We start from the raw sequence: 23,015 nt of genomic DNA, 5'->3' as shown, positions 1-23,015 counted from the left end.
CCCGAGGCCTCTTGGAGGCGTTTTATCCTTTCTACAATATTTGCAAGCACCCAGTGATTCTGGTCTACGTATTGCTCTTTCAATTCAAGATTTTTCTTGTCTGTTGGTGATCTGGCTGCCTTCCGGCCTGATGTACGACAAGGAGTTTAAGATTCCGATTAAAATTTAAAATCCTTATCAAAACCGGCGACGCCAATAAGTCTTTGAGGTCTCCTCGGCTGGACTCGGACTAGCTTATTCCTCATAAAACGCTGTCTGAGACTCACCGAGACATGCATGCACGTACTCTGCATTGGTTCATTGACCAAAGTTCGCCACTACCCGCAATTGCAAACTTTGTCTGTACAAGGCTGACATGACGTGGATTCATCGCACATTGACCACCATTCTGGCCGGGTTGCTTGTTCGAAATGGTGCCTGTTCTGGCAAACATTGGCAAGATGCCAACACTTTAGCCAGCACGTGACCATATCAGATTGCTGCACTAGCCTGGGCACGACTCATCCATCACGCTCCACCTCGGGCAGTGAGTCGCACAAGTAACAGGACGACGTTCTGTTCAGTTTTGGATGCGTCATTTCAAACCGCTTTCCCATCACATCTTCCTTTCGTAACCACCCAGAGAATCTCATATCTACTAGCAGCTCATCACTTCGTCTCTGTCTGGCCCCCAAAACCCCTCGTCTGCAGCCTTGATCGCATCATGGTTTGTTCAGCAGTGTATCCTTTCCAGCACTCTATCCCACCACCGCCCTCACCAAAGAGACAATGCCGTCCGAAACCTCAGAGGCGCTCGTCCAGAAACTGGTGGTATGTGATTCACTATTGCGTGTCACTGGGTCGATGCTCATTTCTGAGCATTTGAGTTTGAGCGATGAGAAGACTGTTCCTAGATTCAAGTGGCGCAAAACCTATCAACGTGTAGCGAAGGATCAAGCCCAAGAATGATATCGTCTAGTGACTCGCTTTGGGGTGTGCCGCTATGACTCGTCATCGCATGGATAACTGCATGGAAAGACATGGTCGCGTGCTGACATCCTTGCCAGGAATCGTTCTGCACCCTTCTGGACGAAGCCCTCATAGTCGCTATCGCCAGCGATCACGATCTCAAACAACAACCAGAGTACGATGCAGCTCAAGCCATCTTAGAAGGTCTAGCTCGAGATGTCACATCCGAAGAAGCAACGGGATTCAACCCCAGCGGTATCTCTGGAAGCCCCGAGGAGACCACCGACGGGCTAAGTACTACGGAAACAAGCAACAGCCACCAAGCTTCTCGCACTCGTGATACGGATACCTCAAACAGTGATCTAGCTTCATCAGCATCTGGAGGCTCCTATTCCATTCCTAGGCTCACTACATTTAACAATGACACTGAAGAGAGTAAGATCCTCCAGCTTCAGAGCATCTTCAGTGGCCTCAAGGAGTATGACATCAAACATTCCTTAAAGAAGGCAGGCGGGGATTTCCAGGCAGCCCTGGACGATCTGCTCAACATTCAGTACCTCAAGTCCACTGGCCAGCACCAAAAAGGCGTGGATGGATTCTTTCAGCCAGACGAAGAAGTTGGCAAGAAGAGGAAGAAGAAGAACAGAAACAAGGGCAAGAAACCACTCCAATCTGATACCCACGTGGTCAGAGAAGGTGCCACGTCTCCTGACCACGTGAAAGAAATGAAGCGTAAGAGCCTCCCTCCTCACAGCCACCCAATTGCCGGCTCCTAACATGTGAGCGTGCAGGACAGGATGATGTTGCATATCTTGCAGACAGGCTGAATCTCCCCTTTGATGAGGTTTCCGCCATTTACCAGAGAAAGCGCTTCTCGAGTGGTGCCACAGCTGTTGAGATCATAGATCAACACATCTCTCTGGGTATCGAAGCCCAAGATGACACGAGTAAGAAAGATGCGCAAGCACTGGCACAGAAATACCGCAATGTGCCTGAGAACTACATGTCAACTGTTGTCCAAGTTACTGGCTCCATCCCCCAATGGTCAGACGACATCGCAGCGCTTCTGAGCAAGCACTTCACAAAGAACCCCTGGAGCCAGAAGCTGGATCTGAACTACACCCTAACCCCGCTCCCACAAGAAGAAATCGAGGGCTTCGAGACTGGCAAGGCAGCCGTCAGCAGGATCGGGGCACCATTGGCCCCCAATGGTGCCAATCCAATGGCGTATGCCCAAGCCGCGGAAAAGGCCAACTACCACCATCGCGTAAAACGCGAGGCAGCAGCTTCAGCATCGCAGCTCAACAGACGGGGCGCTTCGAGCCCCCTTTACCGCCAAGCAGCTGGATACTATGCCGAGGTCGCCCGGGAACAAGGCCGTTTTGCGCAACAGGCGTCATCAACGGCTGCGGATCTTTTAGTAGAAAAACAGAGCGACTCCAATTCGATTGACCTCCACGGCGTCTACGTCCAAGACGGCGTGCGCATCGCGCGACAAAAAGTCCAAGCGTGGTGGTCAGGCCTGGGCGAGTTCCGCTCGGAGAAGGCCAGGCAACAACACTTTACTGTTATCACCGGGCTAGGTCGCCATAGTGCTGGGGGCGTGTCGCAGTTGAGACAGGCGGTGGCTGCAGCTCTCCTCCAGGATGGGTGGAAGATGCAAGTCGAGACTGGTCGGTTTGTGGTAAAAGGAAGACGGTGAAACAGTCGAGACAGCACTGCCCACCAACGATGCCGTGTTGACGGCACCCCCCATGGAAGACGCCCATCGCTAGCGGGCGCCGTGTCAACAAGGATCATACGGGTTTCCAATCGAACGATTCGTCGTCGGGTCTCTCGGGTATGGGGCAAAACACAAACTTGCCTTGATGCAGTACAGCACAGTATGCATCACATCCTTTAAGCGAGAGCCTCAATGCCAATACGGTATCCGCCGAGTCCCTCAAACTGCGAAAAGGGATGCCTGGGATGGAGGAGGTGGCATTGTCATTCAGGATGGGCAAAGACGGCAACGACACTGCAGCTCTGCCACCCGATCGCTCAGCCGATATGGCGAAGCAAGGCTTTCAACGGTCCGAGAAACCACACACCTGGACTCATCAATATTATCATGACATGAGCATCTAATACTGGGAGCGCCTAAACAAGCCTCCGGGTGTTTCTATTCTGAATCTGACATATACCCACCAGTCCCACCCAATTCTGCACCAGGGTGGCGGTGCTAGGCACCACCGAAAGGGCGACTGGACGCTTGGCGTGAATCCTTCGGCTGGCGATTTACAATTGAGGGGCGTGCATGTCGCGACACAGGGGCGTGGATGAAGCAGGCGCCAGGAAGCTACCAATACATATATACTTGCTTCATCCTTCCCCCAGATCGAGAACTTCACCACCGCTACACCTCATCAACATCAATCAATCAACCAAACCATTTTATCTACCATACAACAACCATCAACTTCAAAAACTAAAAAAAAAATCATCATTCAACATGGCGGCAGAGTCTCGTACTCCGCCGAGAAAATCTGGCTTGGGCTTCCGCGTCCCAAGAGACGACACCGCTGAGCGTCTTCTCGACCCTCTTGAACAGCTTGACCCGAAGCCCAAGTTCACCGCCAACATTTCCATCATCCAATTCATCCGCCTAGTGGTCATCCCGCTGGCCATTACTGACACGGTCCTCATCGGAGTATACTGCGACGGCCATGCGGGGTGGGCAGTCTTCTTTGGGTCATGGACCCTTTCGCTCATCCTCTGGTCCGCTTTCCAGTTTATCCGAGGAGTTTCCAAGTCGTCGCAACGGTTCGAGTTTCAGCTCGGCCAATTCGCGTGCTGGTGTGGACGAGTCAACAGCAGCGGGATTACATCACGGCAGCAGCGTCCCTACCCTGTCATGTTTGCCGACTTTGTCTTCTGTGTGCTGTTCATCATCTTGAGCGTCGTCGCCTTTGAGACCGATATCTGGAGTTACGACTGGTACTGGGACGAGCGTAGCATTCAGATCGGAGCTATAAGCATTACCTTGACGTGAGTACTTCACCATATATACCGAAAGACTTTCCAGCTAACCAACCTATATAGCTGCCTACAATTCGCCGTTGCTGTGTTGAACTTCTTTTCCCTTTGCCGAAAGATGAGGATCATGATCTTCGCCACCGAGCATGAGGACCGAGCCGATTCCGTTCTCGGGGTTGGCGAGATCTATACCGATGACCAGTCGGAGCCACGAACGTCTGTCGCGTCTCTCGTCTAAGACATTGACAATTGGGGGAACCGAGACCAATCAACATCATGGTCCTCCCTCCCGCTCACTCTTAATGACCTTGTGGGCGGTGGGGTCACTCGGCAATAAAACCCTCGACGGCATATGACAACCACGTTATTGAGAATGGATGGCACCTAAGTTTGGTTGCGATACGGGCCATAGTTTGGGAAGATGAAGCTATTTGTTTTGGATAAAGCCGGATATGTCGCACGCATATCCAGCACATATTGGACAATTTCCTGATTTCTGTCCTTCTCCCTATGCACCACACTTTTTCATTTTTAGATAGCATGTAACAGCAACCTGTCCTTTGCCGTCAACATCCAAGCTGTTTACTTCTGAAGCTTCTCTCCAATTCGGTCCCAAGCAGCCCATCCTGTGGTCAAAGTCGTGAAGAACATAGCAGAGCTGACTTGACCGGCAGTAATGTTCACCCAGCCGATGGCGGAGCCGGGCAGGAGCATGTCAACAGTGTCGGAAATGAGGCCTCGGACAAGAACCTTCTTCTTGGCGCTGGTCTCCTGCTGACGCTGCTTCTGCTTCTCGGCTTCGGCAGACTTCTCGGAAGCTTCTTTCTTGGCGTCCTTCTCAGTCGCATCATTTTCGGTGGTGCTGGTCTTGGTAGGATCCTCGACGGGCACACTACCGTTGAGGCGGTACAGCTTGATGAGGGAGACCAGTACGGACGCAGCCAACCCGCCAAACCAAAGGTATTGCGACTGAGAGTCTATTTCCTTGCTCTGGATGGGGCCAAAGATCTGGAGGCTGTCGATACCCAACAGGTCCAACAGCGTGAGCGTCTCGGTCATGCCGAACAGACCAAGGGAGGTCTTGCTGATGATGCTGAGCCACACCTCCAGATTCTTCTCCTCAGCGACATACAGCACCCAGCCGGCCTTGAGGGTGTCCATGAAGCGGAAGAGACGGATAAAACGCCGCGACACGTTGATCTGGCCGCGAAAAGCCGCGAGGCCCGTAGCCTTGGCCGCCTGGGCGACTTCAGATGCGTTCGGGAGTAGCGTAGCCAGCAGCAGCGGGTACGCGATCAGCAGAGAGCATGCCGACTGGAAGAGTCGCATAAGTCGCTCAAGGCCGACTGTGCGGTGTTAGCAGTGCGGTATATGAGGGTTGCGATGCCAACGTACCAAGATCAGTGCCAAAGGCGACAAATTGCTCATACGTGTTCGCCATCTTGACGAGTAGAGCAGGGCAAAAAAAACGAACTCAAGGGGTATCCGGAAAAGAAGGAGCAAAAGGAGCAATCTAAATACTGTAACCCAGTCTATAAACAATCTGATGCAGCTAAAATACAAACAGAAAGCAGGAAATATGAGAACGGTGGATGTCGTTGAACTGGCGGTGTTCAATTATGGGCCCCCTGTTATTTGGCGAGTCAGTCGGGCGATGCGCTGGCGTTTAGGCGGCTTAGAATCCACTCGCGCTATCGAACGAGGGCAATTTGGATGCACTCAAGCTAAGTGTTGGCGAATCATGTGGGAAAGTAATGCCGACAAATTCATGCCGTTTGAGGATTTATCCAAGGAGAGCTCGTGAAAGGACAAGTCGTTGTTTGTTGGCAGTCACAATGCAAACGAGGGACAAGTATATGTGGGCATCGTCTTGACGACTCAACATGCCGTTGAACACAAAGTAAATATAACACAGGGCGTCTACGGGAGGCAGGTTTGCATAGTTACACGGCTGCCCGACCTATCCTCCGCTCTAGACGCAGACTCTTATCCCCACAAGAAACCATTATTGACCGGGGGAAATCAGCTTTCCCTGAGCCTTTGCTGAGTGCTCCCATCCGCCCGCCAACGCCTCACCACCAGTCTCCTGCGCGAACTTCTGCATCCGCGCCTCGAGCTCGGGTCGGAAGTGACGGATAAGACCTTGGATAGGCCAGGCAAAAGCCTCACCCAGAGCTGTGAGAAAGTTAGTGACAGTAGACACATTAATCGGACGAAACAACATACCGCAGATAGTGTGACCTTCGACCTGCTTGGTGAGCTCCTGGAGCATGTCGATCTCCCGCTCACGGCCCTGACCCTTCTCGAATCGGCTCATGATCTGCTCAGTCCACTTGCTGCCCTCTCGGCAAGGAGTGCACTGGCCGCAACTCTCGTGGCGGTAGAAGTGGCTGAGACGGCTGATGGCTCGGACGACATCGGCGCTCTTGTCCATGACAATAACAGCTGCGGTACCGAGACCGGACTGGCTGTCCTTGAGACCGTCAAAGTCCATGATCTGGTCGTCGCAGACGTGCTTGGGCAGGATAGGAGTAGAGGAACCACCTGGGATGATGGCCAGGAGGTTGTCCCATCCGCCTCGGACACCACCGCAGTGCTTGTCAATGAGCTCGCGGAGAGGGATGGACATCTCCTCTTCGACGGTGCAAGGGTTGTTGACGTGACCGGAGATACCGAAGAGCTTGGTGCCCTGGTTTCGCTCACGGCCAAACCCGGCGAACCAGCTTCCTCCACGGCGGCAGATGGTAGGGGCGACGGCGATAGTCTCGACGTTGGCGACAGTGGAAGGGCATCCGAAGAGACCGACGGCAGCAGGGAACGGGGGCTTGAGACGGGGCTTGCCAGGCTTTCCCTCAATGGACTCAATCAGAGAAGTCTCCTCGCCGCACACGTAGGCACCGGCACCTCGGTGGATGTAAACATCGAAATCGTAACCGGATCCGCAGGCGTTCTTGCCAATCAGGCCATCGGCGTAGGCTTCGTTGATGGCGTTCTGGAGGACATCGGCCTCCAGGACGAATTCACCACGGATATAGATGTAGGCAGCGGTCGCGTTCATGGCTCGGCCGGCAACGAGGCAGCCCTCGACGAGCTTGTGTGGGTCCTTTCGCATGATTTCTCGGTCCTTGCAGGTTCCGGGCTCGCCCTCATCGGCATTGACGACTAGGTATCGGGGCTTCGTGTCCTTGTCCCAGTCCTTGAAGTTCATGAATGACTACAGAGCGTCAGATAACGAGATCCCGGAGCACGGCGGCGATTGATGCGAGATTGCCCGCGACCTACCCATTTCAGACCCGAGGGGAAACCAGCACCTCCTCGTCCTCGCAGACCGGAGGTCTTGACCTCATTGATGATCCAATCGTGGCCCTTGAGGATAATCTCCTTCGTCTTGTGCCAATCGCCCATCTTCTTCGCGCTCTTGAGGTCGGGAGGGTATCGTCCGTACAAATTCTGAAAGATGCGATCCTGGTCCTTGAGGCCGCCGTATCGCCGCACCGGGGGGGCATCTTGGACGGTGGCCAGACCTCTCACGGCAGTCCGTGAGAGGCCGACGGCCTGCTTCGGCGCCGATCTCGTGGACAGCATTGTGTTGTGGTCGGGTCGGGTGGCGGATTGAGGCGATGATAGACAGACGGACGTGAGGATGCGGCACTTCGAGTTTCCGTCGAGATTCGTGACCGTCCAGAAATGGCTGCGTGGTGATTGGCCAATGCAGCCCCCAGATTACTCAGCCTGTTCCGTTAACCGATACCTCAGTCACAGCCGATTTTATGTGGGGATACAAGTCTCTACTAGCACCACTGTTAAGCACAAATCAGACATTTGTTTGGCTGGCCATCCACTGACCTCATCGATTCTGGAGAGTGCAGGGTACAAGGTACCTCCTGTACGTAAGCTTTTGGACCATCGCCAGCTCCAAACGCCACCCCCCAACGCCAGTCCTCACACGGCCGTCGCCTCAAACAGTCCCGTCCAGCGATGACGGCGTCAAAACCACGGGGACACGAACGCGATACGTAGAATCCTCGACGAATTCCCCGGGCGCCATGTCTAGCAAGCGGCACTCGATTCTTCCGGCCATTGATCGCAGTGGCCCGAAACCGCCTGTCAACTTCTCGTCCTCACTCACCATCTCCGACAATGCCATCCTCCAGGGCACCCACTCGATTACGATGCAGGCGGAGACAGTAGTACACCCTCGCTCACGGGTTGAGTCTCACTTGGGAAGCATCCTCATCGGTCGGCGATGTCTCGTCCACGAACAAGCACACCTTGGAGCCCGCCCGGCAGATATCGAGACGGCAAAGCCAGGCGGTGTTGCACTTGCTGACTATGTCACGATCGAGGCCGGCTGCGTTATCGAGGCTGGTGGCACCGAGATTGGGGAAGGTTCCATCATTCAAGCTGGAGCTAGGATTGGCAGTGGTGCTAGAATCGGCAAGGTATTGATATCTACATGTGCAGTGTGGAACTGTGTTGACTTGTAGAAGAACTGCACAATTACACCAATGTCGACTATAGCCCCAAAAACGGTCCTCCCCGACAGCACCGTTGTTTTCTCCAATGGCACAAAACGAATCGATCAGCGAGACATCTCCGACCAAAAGAAAATCGCACTGATCCAGCAACTCGGAGTGTTGAAGAAGATGATTCGCAGCAATCCGGACAAATTTAGATGATATCCACGATGCAAACGCAGCTCCTCAACTAGTTCGACCACTCGCCATTACTTTATTACGTACCTCATCCTTTTGAGCCAAAAACATAAACTCCTCTGTTGGTGCCAACACCATCCCGGAACATTCAAGTCGAAGCCAGCCTTCTTGCAGTGCCGAACCCAGTTTAGACATTATACACCCTCGCCAACACGACTACATAAACCACGCCTACAAAGTGTTTACTCGGCACACCCCAACCTATTGAGCCACTCGTTTCTGTAGGGGCTGCTATTTGGGGCAGAGAGGCGAATGCCACTCCGTACATCGTTGTGGTAAGAGCTTCGTGAGACATGGTGTTGTCGCTCAGGTCGAGCGTGGCTGTGGCCGTGGACGAATCTGTTGAAGTCAGGGCGGGAACCTCAACGGTCGTGTTGTGAGCTTTCTGTTCCGAAAGGATGCTTGAAAGCATACGCGCCACGGTATATCCATCGGCTGAGCATATTGAAGAGTAAAACTCATCTCGCATCAACGCGAGATCTCCCATGGAAAGCAAGCAGTAACGGCATCTGGCGACAATTCGTGAGCGATAGGGTTCATTGATCTGGCCATAGGGTCGTTGCTCATGCCACCACTCACGCTTTGTCTGTGTGAACCCACCCTGTCTCACAAATGCACTTGTAATATTTTGATCCCGTCTCCTCGTCGCAAGTAGCATCCAGACCATCGAATGCCTCGCAGATTGACCCATCGCCCTGGCAGTATTCAAGACCAGCCTCGTCCGCCAGAACCAGACAACGCAGGACCAGTAGGCTGAAGACAACTACCTAGAGTCCCTAAAGTCGCAGCATCGTGAGAGTCGGCACAGCGCGTTAGAAGATATTCATGATCCAAGTCGCCTGAGTTGTCGAATCTTCCAAAACTTATCACAAGTAGAATTGAACAGGGGCTGAATCTCAGCCCGCCTTACAATGGTGCCTGCATCAATTGAGCCTTTGCCCTGGTTCTAGCGTACTTCTACCACGGCAAGGCCAATCTGTTGAACTTTGGCTCATTAGTGGCTGCAACACCACATAACTGATTGGAGCGCACGACGACGTCAGGAGTCTCAGAAGCTGCACTGGTGGGAATGCATTTCCGACGAAAGCAAAGATGTAGCCGACATCTCACCTTTTGAGGAGCCCAATGCAATGCTTATTCCCAGTTGGTTTAGTTGATGTCAGCGCTTGGCGAGGGGCGGCCGATGGAGCACGAGATGCCGATCCCGCGGCTCATGCCCTGGTATGGTCACTCTCGCACAGCTCGAGACTTTTGTTTTTCAGTCTTCACATTTATCAAAGTCTTGCGATGCTGCAACCGGCCTGGATCACCATGGTTGAGTTGACGGCTAGTTACATTGCTGGTGTCATTGCTTTGGCATCGTGGTTGGTGAGCTTGTCATAGAGTCTTGGGGAGAGGGCCACTGCATGATTGAGTGACTATTAGAGCGCTGACCCGAACGATCAACAGCCCAGCTCTGGTGCCCAAACGCCATCACCTTATTTCTCGCGGGACAGCTTCAGGATCGTGAAACCGTATCTACATGGTTAGTTTCGACCTGGTTGCAAAAACTCCTAGCTATCTTTTACTAACACGTTTTCCAGGACTGTTGCTGCACGAACCTAATGGCGATTTTTCACCAGCTTCATTCCAATATGTCCTAGACGCCAGTGCCATCCGCTCAGGCGAAACAGGGCATGAGATGAATCCATACCTTCCTGAGCCCAAGAACCAACAAGCACAATGGTGAAAGGGTTTTTATTTGTACTCTAATCCACAATTACAGCATTTGATGAAGACATTGTCTGCCCTCATTGGGTATCATGAAAGAAAAATAGACTACCATTAACACCGAAACAAAACCGTCATGCTCCAAGCCCTCAAATAGCAGTGTTGATGCCAAGCGGCTCGCTCTAATCGCGCGCACGCCGTATCCTCTGGTAGAGAGCCAGGAATGTAGCGACAGTTATAATAGCCCATCGTTCCCCCAGAAGACCCGTTAGCCCAGTACCCATGAACTGGAACTTGGCCACCTTGGTCATGCTGCCCATGGCCATGCTCCACGCGGCCACCACCTCATTGCCGGCACTGTCGACGAATCCTCCGCTGACGAAATTCAGATCCCCGCCGGTCCCTCCACCCCCCGGCGGCCCCCGCGCCAGGCGGACCAGCTTGAACCCGGTCGATTCGCCGCCCAGACTGGCGATAGCATCACCCCGCGAGCGCCGCCACTCAAACGCCTCGCGCACGGCGGAGGGCCCAATCTCGATAGCAAAGCGGTAGGCGCCAGGGCCGAAGCCGCTCGGCGACGACCAGACGATCTCCTCGCGGGCGGAGCGGGCGCCGGAACCCGGGACGGGCGGCAGATCGACGTCGAACGAGGGGCCGAAGGTGCGCCACTCGGCGGCGGCCAGCGGCGGGGACGTCTCAACCGGGCCCGAGTGCAGCACCACGGGCGGCGCGCTGGACAAGCCTGAGTGCCAGCTGAAGAGGTACAGCGGCTCACTCTGGTGCTGGCCGAGCGTGAAGTGGCCGGAGCCCCAGTCGCGGCGGTAGAGGTTGAACGAGGGCGGGAATTGGCGGGGGATGTGTGGGTGGCTTTGGCTGGGACCGGCAGCGGCGGAGGAGGACGGATGCGATGGCGGAGGGCCTTGGATTTGCTGGTTTCGTTGGTTCGGCCTCGTAACATCGTCGTAGGCGGGTGGCTTCTCTCCGCCGTACGGAGGCAACTTGTCGCCCTGTGCTTCTTCTGGGCGACCCATGATGAAGGCGAACTGTGATGGTGTAGCTGGGGTTGGAGCTATTGTCGACGGTATGACGAGGCGGGGCGTGTCTAAATCCCCTCCGATTCAGCATGTGGGATGCAAGCTTCCTTTATACCGGGTTTGTCGGATAATTACTCCGTCAGTTACTTAGCCCCTGGCATGATGTCAAGCTCAGCCCCCAAACCAGAGCTAGAGGCGGATCGGAGCGGCCCAACTGCGCTGTGCAGCATGGATGAGATCAGCGACCCAGGATGGGCTTGGTGTTACGGTTTTACTGGTCAGCCGTGGCTCGGCTCGTGTAAGTCGCTCGTAGCGCAGGCTACGGAGGATTTGACACGCTGTGAGGCGGTGTTATCTAGGACAGACGCATTTACATGTCGGACGGCTATCACCGCTCGCGGCATGAGAAGTCCCTTTGCGGATTCGTGTCACGCATAGTTAAACAAGACGAGGGTTGGGAGGAACATGATCCGTTTAATCACTGCTTATCACTCGCAGCAAATGAGCAGAACGACCTGCCCAATTTAGTTTAAACTCGTCCCATAACTCAATGAGCCAACGCATCCTCAAACAGCCGCCGCAGTTGATCCCTCTCCCTCTCCAGCTCCGTCGACAGTCCCGGCGCCAGCATCAGCACGCGCGCCTGCGGGATCGTGCCCTCGACGAGCGCCTCGATGTCACCCGTGCCAAACCCGAGCTCCTTGAGGCCCTTGGGCTGGTCGCCCAGCTCTGCGAGGAACTTGGTGATGGCCTCGGCCAGGACCTCGCCCGCGCTCTCCCGCTTGACGTTGCTGATGTCGACGCCAAAGGCCTCGGCGGCAGCGAGATGGCGCTCCGGGTTAGAGGCAGCTGTGAAGCGGAAGACGGCCGGCGCGGAGACGGCCACCGAGACTCCGTGCGGGATGATGGGGGCGTCCACCTCGTAACCCGCGTGCTTGTAGCCCGGGTTTTGGCCTGAGATTGGGTACGACATGCCTATAGCGCATCGGGTCAGTATATCAAGTCACGGAATCGTAGGATTGAAACATACCGTGGCACAAGTGGACACCCGCATTTCCAAAGCCAACACCAGCCAGCGTAGACGCCAGAAGCATCTCGCTCTGGGCTTCAAGGTCATCTGGATCCCTCACCGATCGGGGAAGGTACTTGATGGTGGCTCGGAGAGCATGGAACGAGAAGACGTCAGAAATGGGGTTGGCGCCCTGGTATGCCGGGCGCAAGATGGGATTTGTCGGCCTGGGAGTTCGCTCGTGGTACGGGATAGCGGTCCACGACTCCAGCGAGTGGCACAGGACATCCAGGCCAGACGCGGCCTTGACAGCGGCGGGCATGGTGCGAGTGTTGAGGGGATCACAGATTCCGAGCGTGGGCTTTAGATTACGGTGGGCAATGCCCGTCTTCGCTCGCTTGGAGACGAGGTCGAAGATAGCTGTGCCTGTGGTCTCGCTGCCGGTACCCGCGGTGGTCGGGACTGCGATGAGAGGCTTCAGAGGCTTGTCAACAGGACGGCCGTTGCCAAGTGGCGCGTTGACGAAGTCCAGGAAGTCGGCGTCCGGGTACGCTGTGTACAGGTTCATGAGCTTGGCCGTGTCGATGACAGACCCTCCACCCACGGCCAGGAAGGCATCGGGCTGGTAAGGGCGGGCCCAGGCGATGGCGTCCTTGATTCTGGGTTGGAATTGTGAGCAACTTGACGATCGTTGGGTCTTGTCTCAGGGGGGGGCTTACGAGCTATCTTTGGGCTCGATCCGGACGTCCTTGTAGACCTCAAAGTTGATGCCCTCCCGGGTGAGCGCCTCGCGGACCTGCCTCATGGCTTCAAGCTTATCGACTGTCCTGTCGGTGACGACACAGACTCGCTTAGAGCCCATATTCTTCAGGTCCATGCCGACCTCCTGGGTGACACCTGGACCGAAGCGGATGGACGACGCAGCCATCTCAAAGGCATACTCCTTCTGGCCAGGGTGCGTCGTAGGCGTGGCATACTTGCGGTGGCCGGCATGCTTGGAGGGCGTCATGACTGGCGGGCCCCCGTGGTACCCCGGGTTCGAGTGGCACGGGCATGAGGGCGGATGGGCGTACTGGACGGTGCGCAGGAGGCTGGTTGCCCGCTTGGCGGCCTGGTGTGGTGTTTCGTCAGACAGATATTCTCCATTGCGCTTCGGGGCTCACGGGGGGACAGCTACGCGCCGTATAACGTACATTGGGGATGGCTCTCACGGCGGGAACCATGGCGGCGGATATGGAGGGCTTAGTCGGTCGGTCAATTGCAGTCAATGAGTGAGATATGAGATACAAGAGCAGAGCGAGCTGAAGATGCGGCCAAGACGGGGGTTTAAAGGTGAGACGAGCCCGGCGATGAGTAAGGCGAAGCTCTCGAACACCGCCATCGAGGTTACCCCAATGAGGCGTTGGGGCGGCTAGCTCAGCTTACCAGAGGTTCCTCCAACCTCGGATGGCCACCTTGCGATATGCGGGGGAAGCGCCAAAGTTGACGCCGATCTGGGGCCGATGAGGGGCGGCTTCGCGATCCAAGAGGGGGGCGGCAATGGCACGGGGATACGTCGCGCCGGCTATCATCGATGGCAAGGAAAAGTGAATTAGCTGCTTATTTCAGTCCATCATCTGCCGGCCTAAGTAGTTCATCCATTTGCCCGTTTCTTTTCTGTGCGTCCGTGGCCCAATTGGCCATGACAGCCGGGGGAGGCTTTTCACGATGCCGACGATGCGTCTAAGGTTTCCTATTTGGGCCAACCCGATATCTGGAGCGGGCCTGTACTCGGCCGAAAGAGCGTCACGCGACCTGGAGCCTGGAGCGCCCCTGATGGGGATATCTTTTGCAATGATAGAACTGCCTTTATTTAGGTGACCAGATTGGAATGTTGATACCAAGGAACGTGGTCAAAAAGGGAAGTTGGGGGGGATCGTCGTGGGAGCCGATACCCCACCATCCATCTTGGAACGCTCGATCTTGGACAAACCAAAGATTCTGTGCTCTCAACCAGCAAGTTCATTGGTCATGTACCTAGGTGGCGTTTGATCGTGCCTTAAACAGCTACAGGGAGCACCATATTATCCTGCAACCTACATCTACCCCGGTCTACGAAGTACCTCGTGTATTTCTCACACCTAACCCTTGAAAATAATAGATCCCACCATCAACAGGATCAAGCGGGACAGGCTGCTTTTCCAGCGTGTTTTTCATTTCTAGGACGGTACCTCTGCAATTCGGAAGTCTCCTCAAGTTCAATACCGAATTTCAACGATTATTTGGTGTTGTTGGGCTGGATGGTTTGTGACTTCATCAAAGAGATGATGTATCTGGGTTTTGTTTTTGGCCAACTTTACTCAATATTACTTATCAGATAGGTCAAGGCCATACAGTAATTCCAAACAATCATGATCTTAGATATTTCTACAAGTCCAGTTTACGATTCAAAAAATCGACAATGTGTCCCAACATCTCAGGGCAATACCAATGGCCGAGCTCAGGGTACGTATGGAAATCAACTGACACCCCCATCCGCTCCAGTAACTCAGCAGCGCGCTGGCCGTCTTTGTATGCCACATTTTCGTCCTCTGTTCCATGGCCCATAAAGACCGGGGTCGACAAGAAAGGGAAGGTTTGTGATGTGGAACGCACTGGAGCCACCTCTGCTTCTTCACGAATCTCATCAATCGCTCTTTGTAGTGGGGTCTTGGAGTCGTCTGAGGAATCTCTCTCAAATGGGTCGTCTTCTGAGTCGGAACCAAACACAACGCCTTCATCCCCGCTATCCAGATTGTCCTCGTCCTCGAGGATACCCATCAGACTTGAAGCCAAGGGCATGAATCCGCACATTACCACCACCGCCCCCAGAGGGTCCCCTTCCCACAGCAACAAGCTGATCAACGCCATGGCACAACCCTGGCTAATGCCGGCCAAGACCACCCGCTGCGCATCCCCTCCAAGCCGCTCAATCTCATCTTTCAAAATACCGCGTATATGCTCCACGCTAGGTCGCATCTCGCCGCGGGACTCGGGTTCCCAGTCGCCGCTGCCCTCGTACCACTGGTGGATGATGGACCGGCGGTATTTGGAGGCGCGCATAAGTGGCGCAGTGGGGAAGACGAAGCGGGCGTGAGGCATGGCTTCGCGGAATGTGAGAGCGGCGTTGGGAGAGGGCGACGCGAGCAACGGGCCATGGAATTTGCGGGCGTTGGAACCGCGGCCGTGGAGGAAGATGATAGTGAGGTTGTGGGTGGGCGATAGAGGAGGGATGACGATGTTGGGAGGGAACTCGCCGAGAGGAGGGCGGGAAGACGGATGTGGCATTATATCGGGAGAGGGTAAATTGTCTTCTCCCATTCTGAGATATCTCTAAGCGCGTTAGACGGCTGAGGATTAGATTCAAACAGCTGCTTGCGTTGAGAATCATTAGTCACAGGAAGCGTCGCCGTTGTGCCGTCAAGATTTGTCCATCGTCGCTGGGAGTCACACAGGCAGCAGCAGGTTGCAGCAGCGTCAAGCTAAACGCGACAGCCCAGGATACTGCACAGTAAATTGATGTTCCCAATTCAAAGGTTCCCAATCAGGATATTGGTAAAAGGGGAGTGTCCGCCTGGAGAGAAAACTGCGTGGATTGAGCTGCTGGTGAAAATGGGGAAGTTCTGAGCCCAGCAACTGTCCTGTTATTTACAGCATGGTTCGCCAACCGGACAAAAGTCTGCGACCACCTCTTGGATCCGCCAGCTCAGGTGGCCTGCGCCGGAAGCTGACTTGATCTGGCATCTCAGTAGAAGTAATTAATTCTCATTAAACTGAATTTTCATCTTGTTCCCGAGTCATTTACTTTTCCAAAAGCAGGACAGGTAAATTATGACTGTAAATTTGGCTTGGTTAAATCTCATCGCCAGCGGACTCTCACCACTGTATCTTCCCGACACGGTGTCTGCTGGCCCACTTCTATCATGACAGTTCATCACTACCCGCCTCAATCACAACCCCCAAACCGCCGGGCGCATTACCATCATGAGTCTCCTCGACCATGAATCCCGACCCTTTCTCTCTCTAACGGCCGCATTCGCCGCGTGGAAGGCATTCCTGCTCGCTATCGCGCTCGGCGCAGCCGGAGCCTCGGACTACGACACCTCCACGTCCGTCTTCTTCGACGTCCTCTACGGCAGCGAGGCGCCCGTGCCCACCGTCGCTGCACGCCTGACAAGATGGGACGCCCTCTACTTTATGAGCTCTGCGCATCGGGGCTACGTCTACGAGCAGGAGTGGGCGTTTGCCATGGGCCTGCCGATTGTCGTGCGCGCCATCGGCCGCGTGTTCGCGGCGCTGGGCGTGGACTTGACTGGAGTGTGGGAGCCTGTCGCCGCCGTAGCAGTCGCTCACGTATCCCATCTCATCGCTGTGCTGGCGCTGTATAAACTCACCATCGCCATCTGCAACGATAGGAGGCTGGCATTTGTGGCATCTGTCATCCACATCCTCTCCCCGGCAGGACTCTTCCTCTCGGCGCCATATGCCGAGAGTCCCTTCTCCTGTTTGTCCTTTGTCGGCAACCTCCTCTTTGCCCTGAGCTTCAAGAGCAGTCCTGATTCACTGAGGCGCAATGCCGCCGTCATTGGAGCCGGCATCGTCTTTGGTCTATCCAACACGTTCCGCAGCAACGGTCTCTTCAGCGGCCTTCTGTTTGCTGTCGAAGTCGTCCAGTGCCTGCTAGCTTTCATCGACGCCCCCAGTTTCTCCAAGGTGCTGCGGTTTGTAGCTCCCATTCTCGGTGGGCTTTTAGTCGCCACGGGGGCTATTGTTCCACAGGTCATCGCTTGGATGAGGTACTGCGGAGGCAACTCTCCTGAAGCTGAGTTGCGGCCATGGTGCTCGCGTTTGATCCCAAGTATCTACACATTTGTGCAGGAAGAATATTGGTAAGACCTGTCTTTTCTGCCATTTCAGAACCTCTACCTAACAAAAATTAATAGGAACGTCGGCTTCCTCAAGTATTGGACTCCGAATCAAATTCCGATGTTTCTCCTCGCCGGTCCCATGCTCACCATACTCCTCAAATCTGGCACTGATACCCTCCGAGAGCCATCTCGGGGGTTGAGACGTATGGGCTCTGGGACAACCGAGCAATATCGCATCTTTGTGCGCACGTTGGCCGCAACCCAGACGATTCTAGCTGTGCTCGCAATCACCAACTACCATGTCCAGATCATCAGCCGCCTGTCTTCGGGCTACCCAGTGTGGTATTGGTGGGTGGCTTCGTGCATGATGGACAAGAAGAGGCAAGGGTGGGGGTACGCCGTCACTGTTTTCATTGTCATGTATGCAAGCATACAAGGAGGCCTTTTTGCCTCGTTTTTGCCCCCTGCGTGAGCCTTCTCGTCGGCTGACATAGCGCTGTTCCGATAAATATGTACAATTAGGTGAGAGGGATCTAGGCTGGACTAAAATGCGTTGTTTCTGTACTATTGTTCATGGCGCTACTCATCGTACCCTTAGATACATCACTTCTGATGTGTCAAGTTCAAGTGTAGTCCTATAATACATGTACTTTTGGCTTCTTTGTATTCACGTGCCAAAAGAGAGACTGCCTGTATAAAACAAACGTAATGAACTGAGCTGGAAAAAACTTTGCTAGGGCTTGTGTATCAATTCAAGACCGTTGTTAAGATTGTGATTCTTGATAATTGCCAACAAATAACTTATTATGTCTGAGAGTCAGGTTTCAAGAGGAATTTGCCAGTGCGAAAGGCTTGTGGCGCCGAACTAGTCGAAAGCCCCTAAATGAAGGACTAAATGAACAATGTTGACCATAAAAATCCCCAAAGCTTTCATCCCTTTTCAAACCCAAAAAAAAACACAGAGAAATTTCGCAGCCATCTCAGTAAACCCGAAGAACATGATTATATGGCCGTGATGGAGTATTCGCGCCCACAACTTGACTGAGTCAAGTACAGGGTAGGCATATTGGAATGGAGCATCCGCTGGCGCTCGCACCATCTCCCGAGCAACCTGGTCGAGTCCCCAACATAAGTTATCAGCCACCAGCCACCGAGTCATGCGGAGCTAGCGAGTCCCTCACCACTGGCAGGGGTAAGGTCCAAGCATTCGAATGACGCAGGTGACTTGCGACACAGCCCAAAACATGCCATGGGTACCTCGGATGGCTCGTTCTCCGTGCTACAGAGCACCAGGATTAAAATGTGTCGAAGAACATTCGGTTCTCAACAAGATACAAAACAAAGGGAATACTAATGCCCCTCCTAATGTTTCGGCGGTACACCAGCTATTTTTCCAAGTACTATTTAGTCTTGAGAAAATCGGGTCCATAAGTAGACAGTGCTAGGTCGGTCCTGCTGTAATTACATGCAGTGCTTTACAGGCAGGTACGAAGCACTCTCGCTCAAGCTGCCGCTCGCCGAGCTCCCGCCACTAATTACGTCGCCCGTGCCTTCCCCCGGCCTCGGTGCACCCACCTCCCACCCTCCCTCTCTCCGACTCCACGCGACATAGCATCGTCATCGTTACCTCTCTTTCTCATCACCTCCCGGAACGTGTAGCATTTCTCCTCGAGCACCAACATTATCCGCAACCACATCCGTATTCCTCGTACGACTGACCCTCCGGGCCTCCGAAACCCCGAAACCTGCACTCGAGCTGTATCCAGGCCATCATTGACGTGGCTGAGCGGCCTCCACCCTCGAGATGCATCATCGCATCGGGGCTGCGGCTCTGCTGCTGGCCGGCGCTGGCCTGACAAGCGCCGGACCAGCAATCGCAGAGCTGTATACTCCCAAACACGAACCGGGACGCTGTGCATTCCGCGGCCACTGCGGCAAACAGAGCTTCTTCGGCAAAGAGCTGCCTTGCGTGGACAATGAGCTTGCCCAGGACCCAGATGAGCAGCTCCGCAAAGAGCTTGTCGACCTCTGCGGTCAGAAGTGGAAGACTGGCCCCGTGTGCTGCACCTTGGACCAGGTAAGCATCTCCAGCGTAGTGCGGCGCATTCCCGATGAAGTGGGAGACTGACGTAGCTCCAAGGTCCAATCTCTCAAGTCCGAACTCGGTACCCCAAACACCCTCATCGGATCCTGCCCAGCGTGCAAAGAGAACTTCTTTAATATGTTTTGCACATTTACCTGCTCTCCCGACCAGTCCTTATTCATCAACGTCACCGATTCCGCAGCCAAGGGCGATAAACACCTCGTCACCGAGCTCGACCAGTTGATCTCGGAGGAGTATGGCTCTGGCCTCTACGACAGCTGCAAGGAAGTCAAGTTTGGAGGAGCAAACAGCAGGGCGATGGATCTGATTGGAGGCGGCGCCAAGAACTACACCGAGATGCTCAAATTCCTCGGCGACAAGAAGCCCTTGGTCGGCTCGCCGTTCCAGATCAACTACCCAACCAAGTATACCGAGCCGCAGATGCACCCCATCGACATGAAGCCCAAAAAGTGCAATGACGAGGATCCCGACTATCGCTGCGTTTGTGTGGATTGCCCCGAAGTGTGCCCAGAGCTTCCGGATGTCAAGAGCTCAAAGTCTTGCCATGTTGGCATCCTGCCATGCCTCTCGTTTGCCTCCATTTTTGTGTACGGCATTCTTCTCCTTGCCCTGGCGACCTCAGTATTCGGTCATGTCGCGTGGAAGAAGTATGCCCAGCGTCGTGTTGAGAGGACCCGATTGCTGCACGAATCTTCGCATAGCGATGACGAGGATGAAGGTGGGCCGGTTCAGACGGAAGCCATGCGCGACCGCCCTACTAAGCGTTACTGGCTCAATGACAAATGCGACAAGGCTTTCTATCAACTCGGTCACGCAGCGGCTCGATTCCCGGGGCTTTCCATCGGCTTGAGTCTTCTCGTTGTTGCCGTCCTCAGCGCCGGATGGTTCCGATTCGACCTTGAGATGGAGCCTGCACGGCTTTGGGTCAGCCCGTCTTCTTCGGCAGCTCAAGAAAAGGCCTACTTCGATGCCAACTTTGGACCCTTCTATCGTGCTGAAAAGATCTTCTTGGTCAACGACACCGACCCTTCCGGACCTGGACCCGTTCTCAGCTACGAGACGCTTAAATGGTGGATGGATGTCGAGAAGAGTATTGAGAGGTTGGAAAGCCCGACGTATGGCAAGTTCTTGAACGATCTTTGCTTCAAGCCTGCCAACGATGCCTGTGTCGTCCAGTCCATCACGGGTTACTGGTACTCCAACGGAGGTCTTGACCCGAAGTCCTGGAAAGAGGATTTGCGTGCATGCGCAAAAAGCCCGGTGGACTGTCGACCTGCTTTTGGCCAACCTATCGATCCCGACATGATCCTAGGTGGCTACGATGGCGATGTGGCCGATGCGCAAGCCCTAACGGTTACATGGGTTGTTAACAATGCCAAGGAAGGGACTGATGCCCTCGCACGCGCCATTGATTGGGAGAATGCCCTTCGTGACCGGCTTCTGGACGTCCAGGAGGAGGCCAAGAGCAGAGGCCTGCGTCTATCCTTCAACACCGAAATCAGTCTGGAGCAGGAGCTCAATAAGTCGACGAACACGGACGCCAAGATCATCATCATCAGCTACCTCGTCATGTTTCTCTACGCCTGCATGGCACTTGGCACCCCCCTGAAGCACATCTTCAGGAACCCTGCCGTGTTGCTCGTTGAGTCCAAGGTGACGCTAGGACTCGTCGGTATCATCATCGTCCTCATGTCGATTGCTGCATCTATTGGCTTTTTTTCATGGGTCGGCCTGAAGGCTACTCTCATCATCGTCGAGGTCATTCCCTTCATTGTCCTTGCCGTTGGTGTTGACAATATCTTCTTGATCGTACACGAGCTTGAAAGAGTCAACGTCAGCTGCCCTGACCAGATGGTTGAGGAACGTGTTGCTAGGGCTCTTGGTCGCATGGGCCCCTCTATCCTCTTCTCTGCCCTGACCGAAACTGTTGCGTTCGCCCTCGGCACTGCTGTTGGCATGCCTGCAGTCCGCAACTTTGCCGCCTACGCTGCCGGCGCCGTTTTGGTTAACGCCGTTCTCCAGATGACGATGTTTGTTTCTTTCTTGTCACTTAATCAGATGCGAGTGGAGGATCATCGATGCGAGCTGTGGCCATGGTGGCAAATCACTAAGGCAAGGATCCATCTCAATGGCACTAATGGCTATGCAAACGGCGCAAGCCGAGGCTCTGACATGGCAGAGGAGAGCTTGTTGCAGGTCTTCATCAAGAACACTTACGCCCCAAGCCTTTTGGGAAAGAAGGTGAAGCTAGCTGTTGTCACCATCTTCTTCGGAATGTTCGCGGCTGCGCTGGCATTATTGCCAGAGATCCAGCTCGGCCTTGACCAGCGAGTTGCGATCCCGGATGGCTCCTACCTGATTCCCTATTTCAATGACCTGTACGATTACTTGGAGATTGGTCCGCCTGTATACTTTGTCACGCGCGGAGCCGACATCTCCAAGCGCGAGCAGCAGCAAGAAGTCTGTTCACGATTCACTACATGCCAATCGCTTTCCCTCACCAACAGCCTCGAGCTTGAGAGGCAAAGGCCAGAGGTTTCGTTCATTTCCTCTCCCACCGCGAGTTGGATTGATGACTTCTTTCTGTGGCTGAACCCGATCTACGAAGAATGCTGCGTGGAGCATGGTTCAACATGCTTTGCTGATCGGGATCCTGCTTGGAATACAACCCTTTACGGAATGCCAGAGAGCGAAGAGTTCCTCGAGTACCTCAAGAAATTCCTTGCAAGCCCGACGGACGATCGATGCCCCCTAGGTGGCGAAGCTGCCTACGGTCAAGCTGTGGTTCTTGAGGAAGATGGCCAGGCCGTGAGAGCCAGCCATTTCAGAACTGCGCACACGCCTCTGAGAAGCCAGCAAGATTTCATCGACGCCTACTCCTCAGCCCGCCGCATCGCTTCGGAGATTGGCGAGAGGACTGGCGCTGATGTTTTCCCCTACAGCGTCTTTTACATCTTCTTCGACCAGTACCTGAGCATTATTCCCCTTACAGCCGGCCTCTTGTCCGCTGCAGTCGGCATTATTTTCGTCGTCGCAGCCCTACTTCTTGGCTCGGTGCTCACCTCTCTGGTCGTGTCCCTCACCGTGGTGATGAGCGTCGTCGATATCATGGGAGCGATGGCGGTGTTCGACGTCTCTCTTAACGCCGTTTCCCTTGTCAATCTCATCATCTGTGTCGGAATCTCCGTCGAGTTCTGCGCCCACATCGCTAGAGCGTTCATGTTCCCGTCCCGCACTGTTATGGAGGCTGGCAGCAATGCCTTCCGCGGCCGTGATGCCCGCGCTTGGACTGCCCTTGTCAATGTTGGCGGCTCCGTCTTTTCCGGCATCACAGTCACCAAGCTCCTGGGTGTCTGTGTTCTGGCATTTACCCGCTCCAAGATCTTCGAGATTTACTACTTCCGTGTCTGGCTCTCCCTCGTCGTCTTCGCCGCTCTTCATGCCTTGGTCTTCCTGCCAGTGGCCTTGAGCATTGCTGGTGGCAAGGGATACGTTGATCCGGAGAGTGAGGGCACCGCGGCGCAGGATCTGACAGACAGAAGGTGGCGAGCCATCCGAGTCAACGATCACAGCGACTCAGAAGACGAGTACTAG

General features: G+C 54.5%; 11 protein-coding genes across 11 annotated transcripts; 6 read left to right on the top strand and 5 right to left on the bottom strand.

Annotated features, from left to right (window-relative positions):
- Positions 1–768: 768 nt before the first annotated feature.
- Positions 769–2,650, top strand: BGZ61DRAFT_492601 (uncharacterized protein; the record flags this gene model as incomplete). Its single annotated transcript, XM_046250568.1, has 3 exons — positions 769–810; positions 1,047–1,634; positions 1,733–2,650. The coding sequence occupies 3 exons, from the start codon at positions 769–771 to the stop codon at positions 2,648–2,650; spliced, it is 1,548 nt and encodes a 515-aa protein (XP_046107104.1).
- Positions 2,651–3,439: 789 nt separating this feature from the next.
- BGZ61DRAFT_476149 (uncharacterized protein) lies at positions 3,440–4,201 on the top strand (the record flags this gene model as incomplete). Its single annotated transcript, XM_046248775.1, has 2 exons — positions 3,440–3,975; positions 4,030–4,201. 2 exons carry the CDS (start codon positions 3,440–3,442, stop codon positions 4,199–4,201), a joined length of 708 nt encoding a protein of 235 aa, XP_046107103.1.
- A 344-nt stretch (positions 4,202–4,545) lies between these two features.
- BGZ61DRAFT_492600 (peroxisomal biogenesis factor 11) lies at positions 4,546–5,404 on the bottom strand (the record flags this gene model as incomplete). Its single annotated transcript, XM_046250567.1, has 2 exons — positions 4,546–5,309; positions 5,359–5,404. 2 exons carry the CDS (start codon positions 5,402–5,404, stop codon positions 4,546–4,548), a joined length of 810 nt encoding a protein of 269 aa, XP_046107102.1.
- Positions 5,405–5,820: 416 nt separating this feature from the next.
- BGZ61DRAFT_448297 (NADH-ubiquinone oxidoreductase 51 kDa subunit) lies at positions 5,821–7,661 on the bottom strand. The gene is made up of 3 exons (XM_046245461.1): positions 7,246–7,661; positions 6,190–7,177; positions 5,821–6,138 (listed from the first exon to the last, which is right to left on the bottom strand). Exons 1-3 carry the CDS (start codon positions 7,546–7,548, stop codon positions 5,969–5,971), a joined length of 1,461 nt encoding a protein of 486 aa, XP_046107101.1. The 5' UTR covers positions 7,549–7,661; the 3' UTR covers positions 5,821–5,968.
- A 348-nt stretch (positions 7,662–8,009) lies between these two features.
- Positions 8,010–8,642, top strand: BGZ61DRAFT_492598 (trimeric LpxA-like protein; the record flags this gene model as incomplete). The annotated part of the gene is made up of 2 exons (XM_046250566.1): positions 8,010–8,405; positions 8,454–8,642. The coding sequence occupies 2 exons, from the start codon at positions 8,010–8,012 to the stop codon at positions 8,640–8,642; spliced, it is 585 nt and encodes a 194-aa protein (XP_046107100.1).
- Positions 8,643–9,965: 1,323 nt separating this feature from the next.
- BGZ61DRAFT_530698 (uncharacterized protein) lies at positions 9,966–10,407 on the top strand (the record flags this gene model as incomplete). Its single annotated transcript, XM_046253590.1, has 3 exons — positions 9,966–10,046; positions 10,128–10,203; positions 10,262–10,407. The coding sequence occupies 3 exons, from the start codon at positions 9,966–9,968 to the stop codon at positions 10,405–10,407; spliced, it is 303 nt and encodes a 100-aa protein (XP_046107099.1).
- On the bottom strand, positions 10,397–11,878 carry BGZ61DRAFT_387050 (uncharacterized protein). The gene has a single exon (XM_046242751.1). The coding sequence runs from the start codon at positions 11,417–11,419 to the stop codon at positions 10,571–10,573; it is 849 nt and encodes a 282-aa protein (XP_046107098.1). The 5' UTR covers positions 11,420–11,878; the 3' UTR covers positions 10,397–10,570.
- On the bottom strand, positions 11,879–13,912 carry BGZ61DRAFT_416955 (iron-containing alcohol dehydrogenase-domain containing protein). Its single transcript, XM_046243398.1, has 4 exons — positions 13,625–13,912; positions 13,151–13,542; positions 12,453–13,090; positions 11,879–12,397 (listed from the first exon to the last, which is right to left on the bottom strand). The coding sequence occupies exons 1-4, from the start codon at positions 13,652–13,654 to the stop codon at positions 11,970–11,972; spliced, it is 1,488 nt and encodes a 495-aa protein (XP_046107097.1). The 5' UTR covers positions 13,655–13,912; the 3' UTR covers positions 11,879–11,969.
- An 885-nt stretch (positions 13,913–14,797) lies between these two features.
- BGZ61DRAFT_448285 (putative acyl-protein thioesterase 1,2) lies at positions 14,798–16,093 on the bottom strand. Its single transcript, XM_046245460.1, has one exon. The coding sequence runs from the start codon at positions 15,768–15,770 to the stop codon at positions 14,838–14,840; it is 933 nt and encodes a 310-aa protein (XP_046107096.1). The 5' UTR covers positions 15,771–16,093; the 3' UTR covers positions 14,798–14,837.
- Positions 16,094–16,374: 281 nt separating this feature from the next.
- On the top strand, positions 16,375–18,099 carry BGZ61DRAFT_505024 (GPI mannosyltransferase 2). The gene is made up of 2 exons (XM_046251819.1): positions 16,375–17,338; positions 17,393–18,099. The coding sequence occupies exons 1-2, from the start codon at positions 16,434–16,436 to the stop codon at positions 17,787–17,789; spliced, it is 1,302 nt and encodes a 433-aa protein (XP_046107095.1). The 5' UTR covers positions 16,375–16,433; the 3' UTR covers positions 17,790–18,099.
- Positions 18,100–19,121: 1,022 nt separating this feature from the next.
- Positions 19,122–23,015, top strand: BGZ61DRAFT_476141 (sterol-sensing domain of SREBP cleavage-activation-domain-containing protein; the record flags this gene model as incomplete). The annotated part of the gene is made up of 2 exons (XM_046248774.1): positions 19,122–19,394; positions 19,458–23,015. The coding sequence occupies 2 exons, from the start codon at positions 19,122–19,124 to the stop codon at positions 23,013–23,015; spliced, it is 3,831 nt and encodes a 1,276-aa protein (XP_046107094.1).

This window comes from Ilyonectria robusta, assembly GCF_021365365.1.
Source record: "Ilyonectria robusta strain PMI_751 chromosome Unknown BGZ61scaffold_6, whole genome shotgun sequence".
Classification (NCBI taxonomy): Eukaryota; Fungi; Ascomycota; class Sordariomycetes; order Hypocreales; family Nectriaceae; genus Ilyonectria; species Ilyonectria robusta.
The sequence above is the reverse complement of the archived record's forward strand: the minus strand, read 5'-3'. Positions and strand labels throughout refer to the sequence as shown.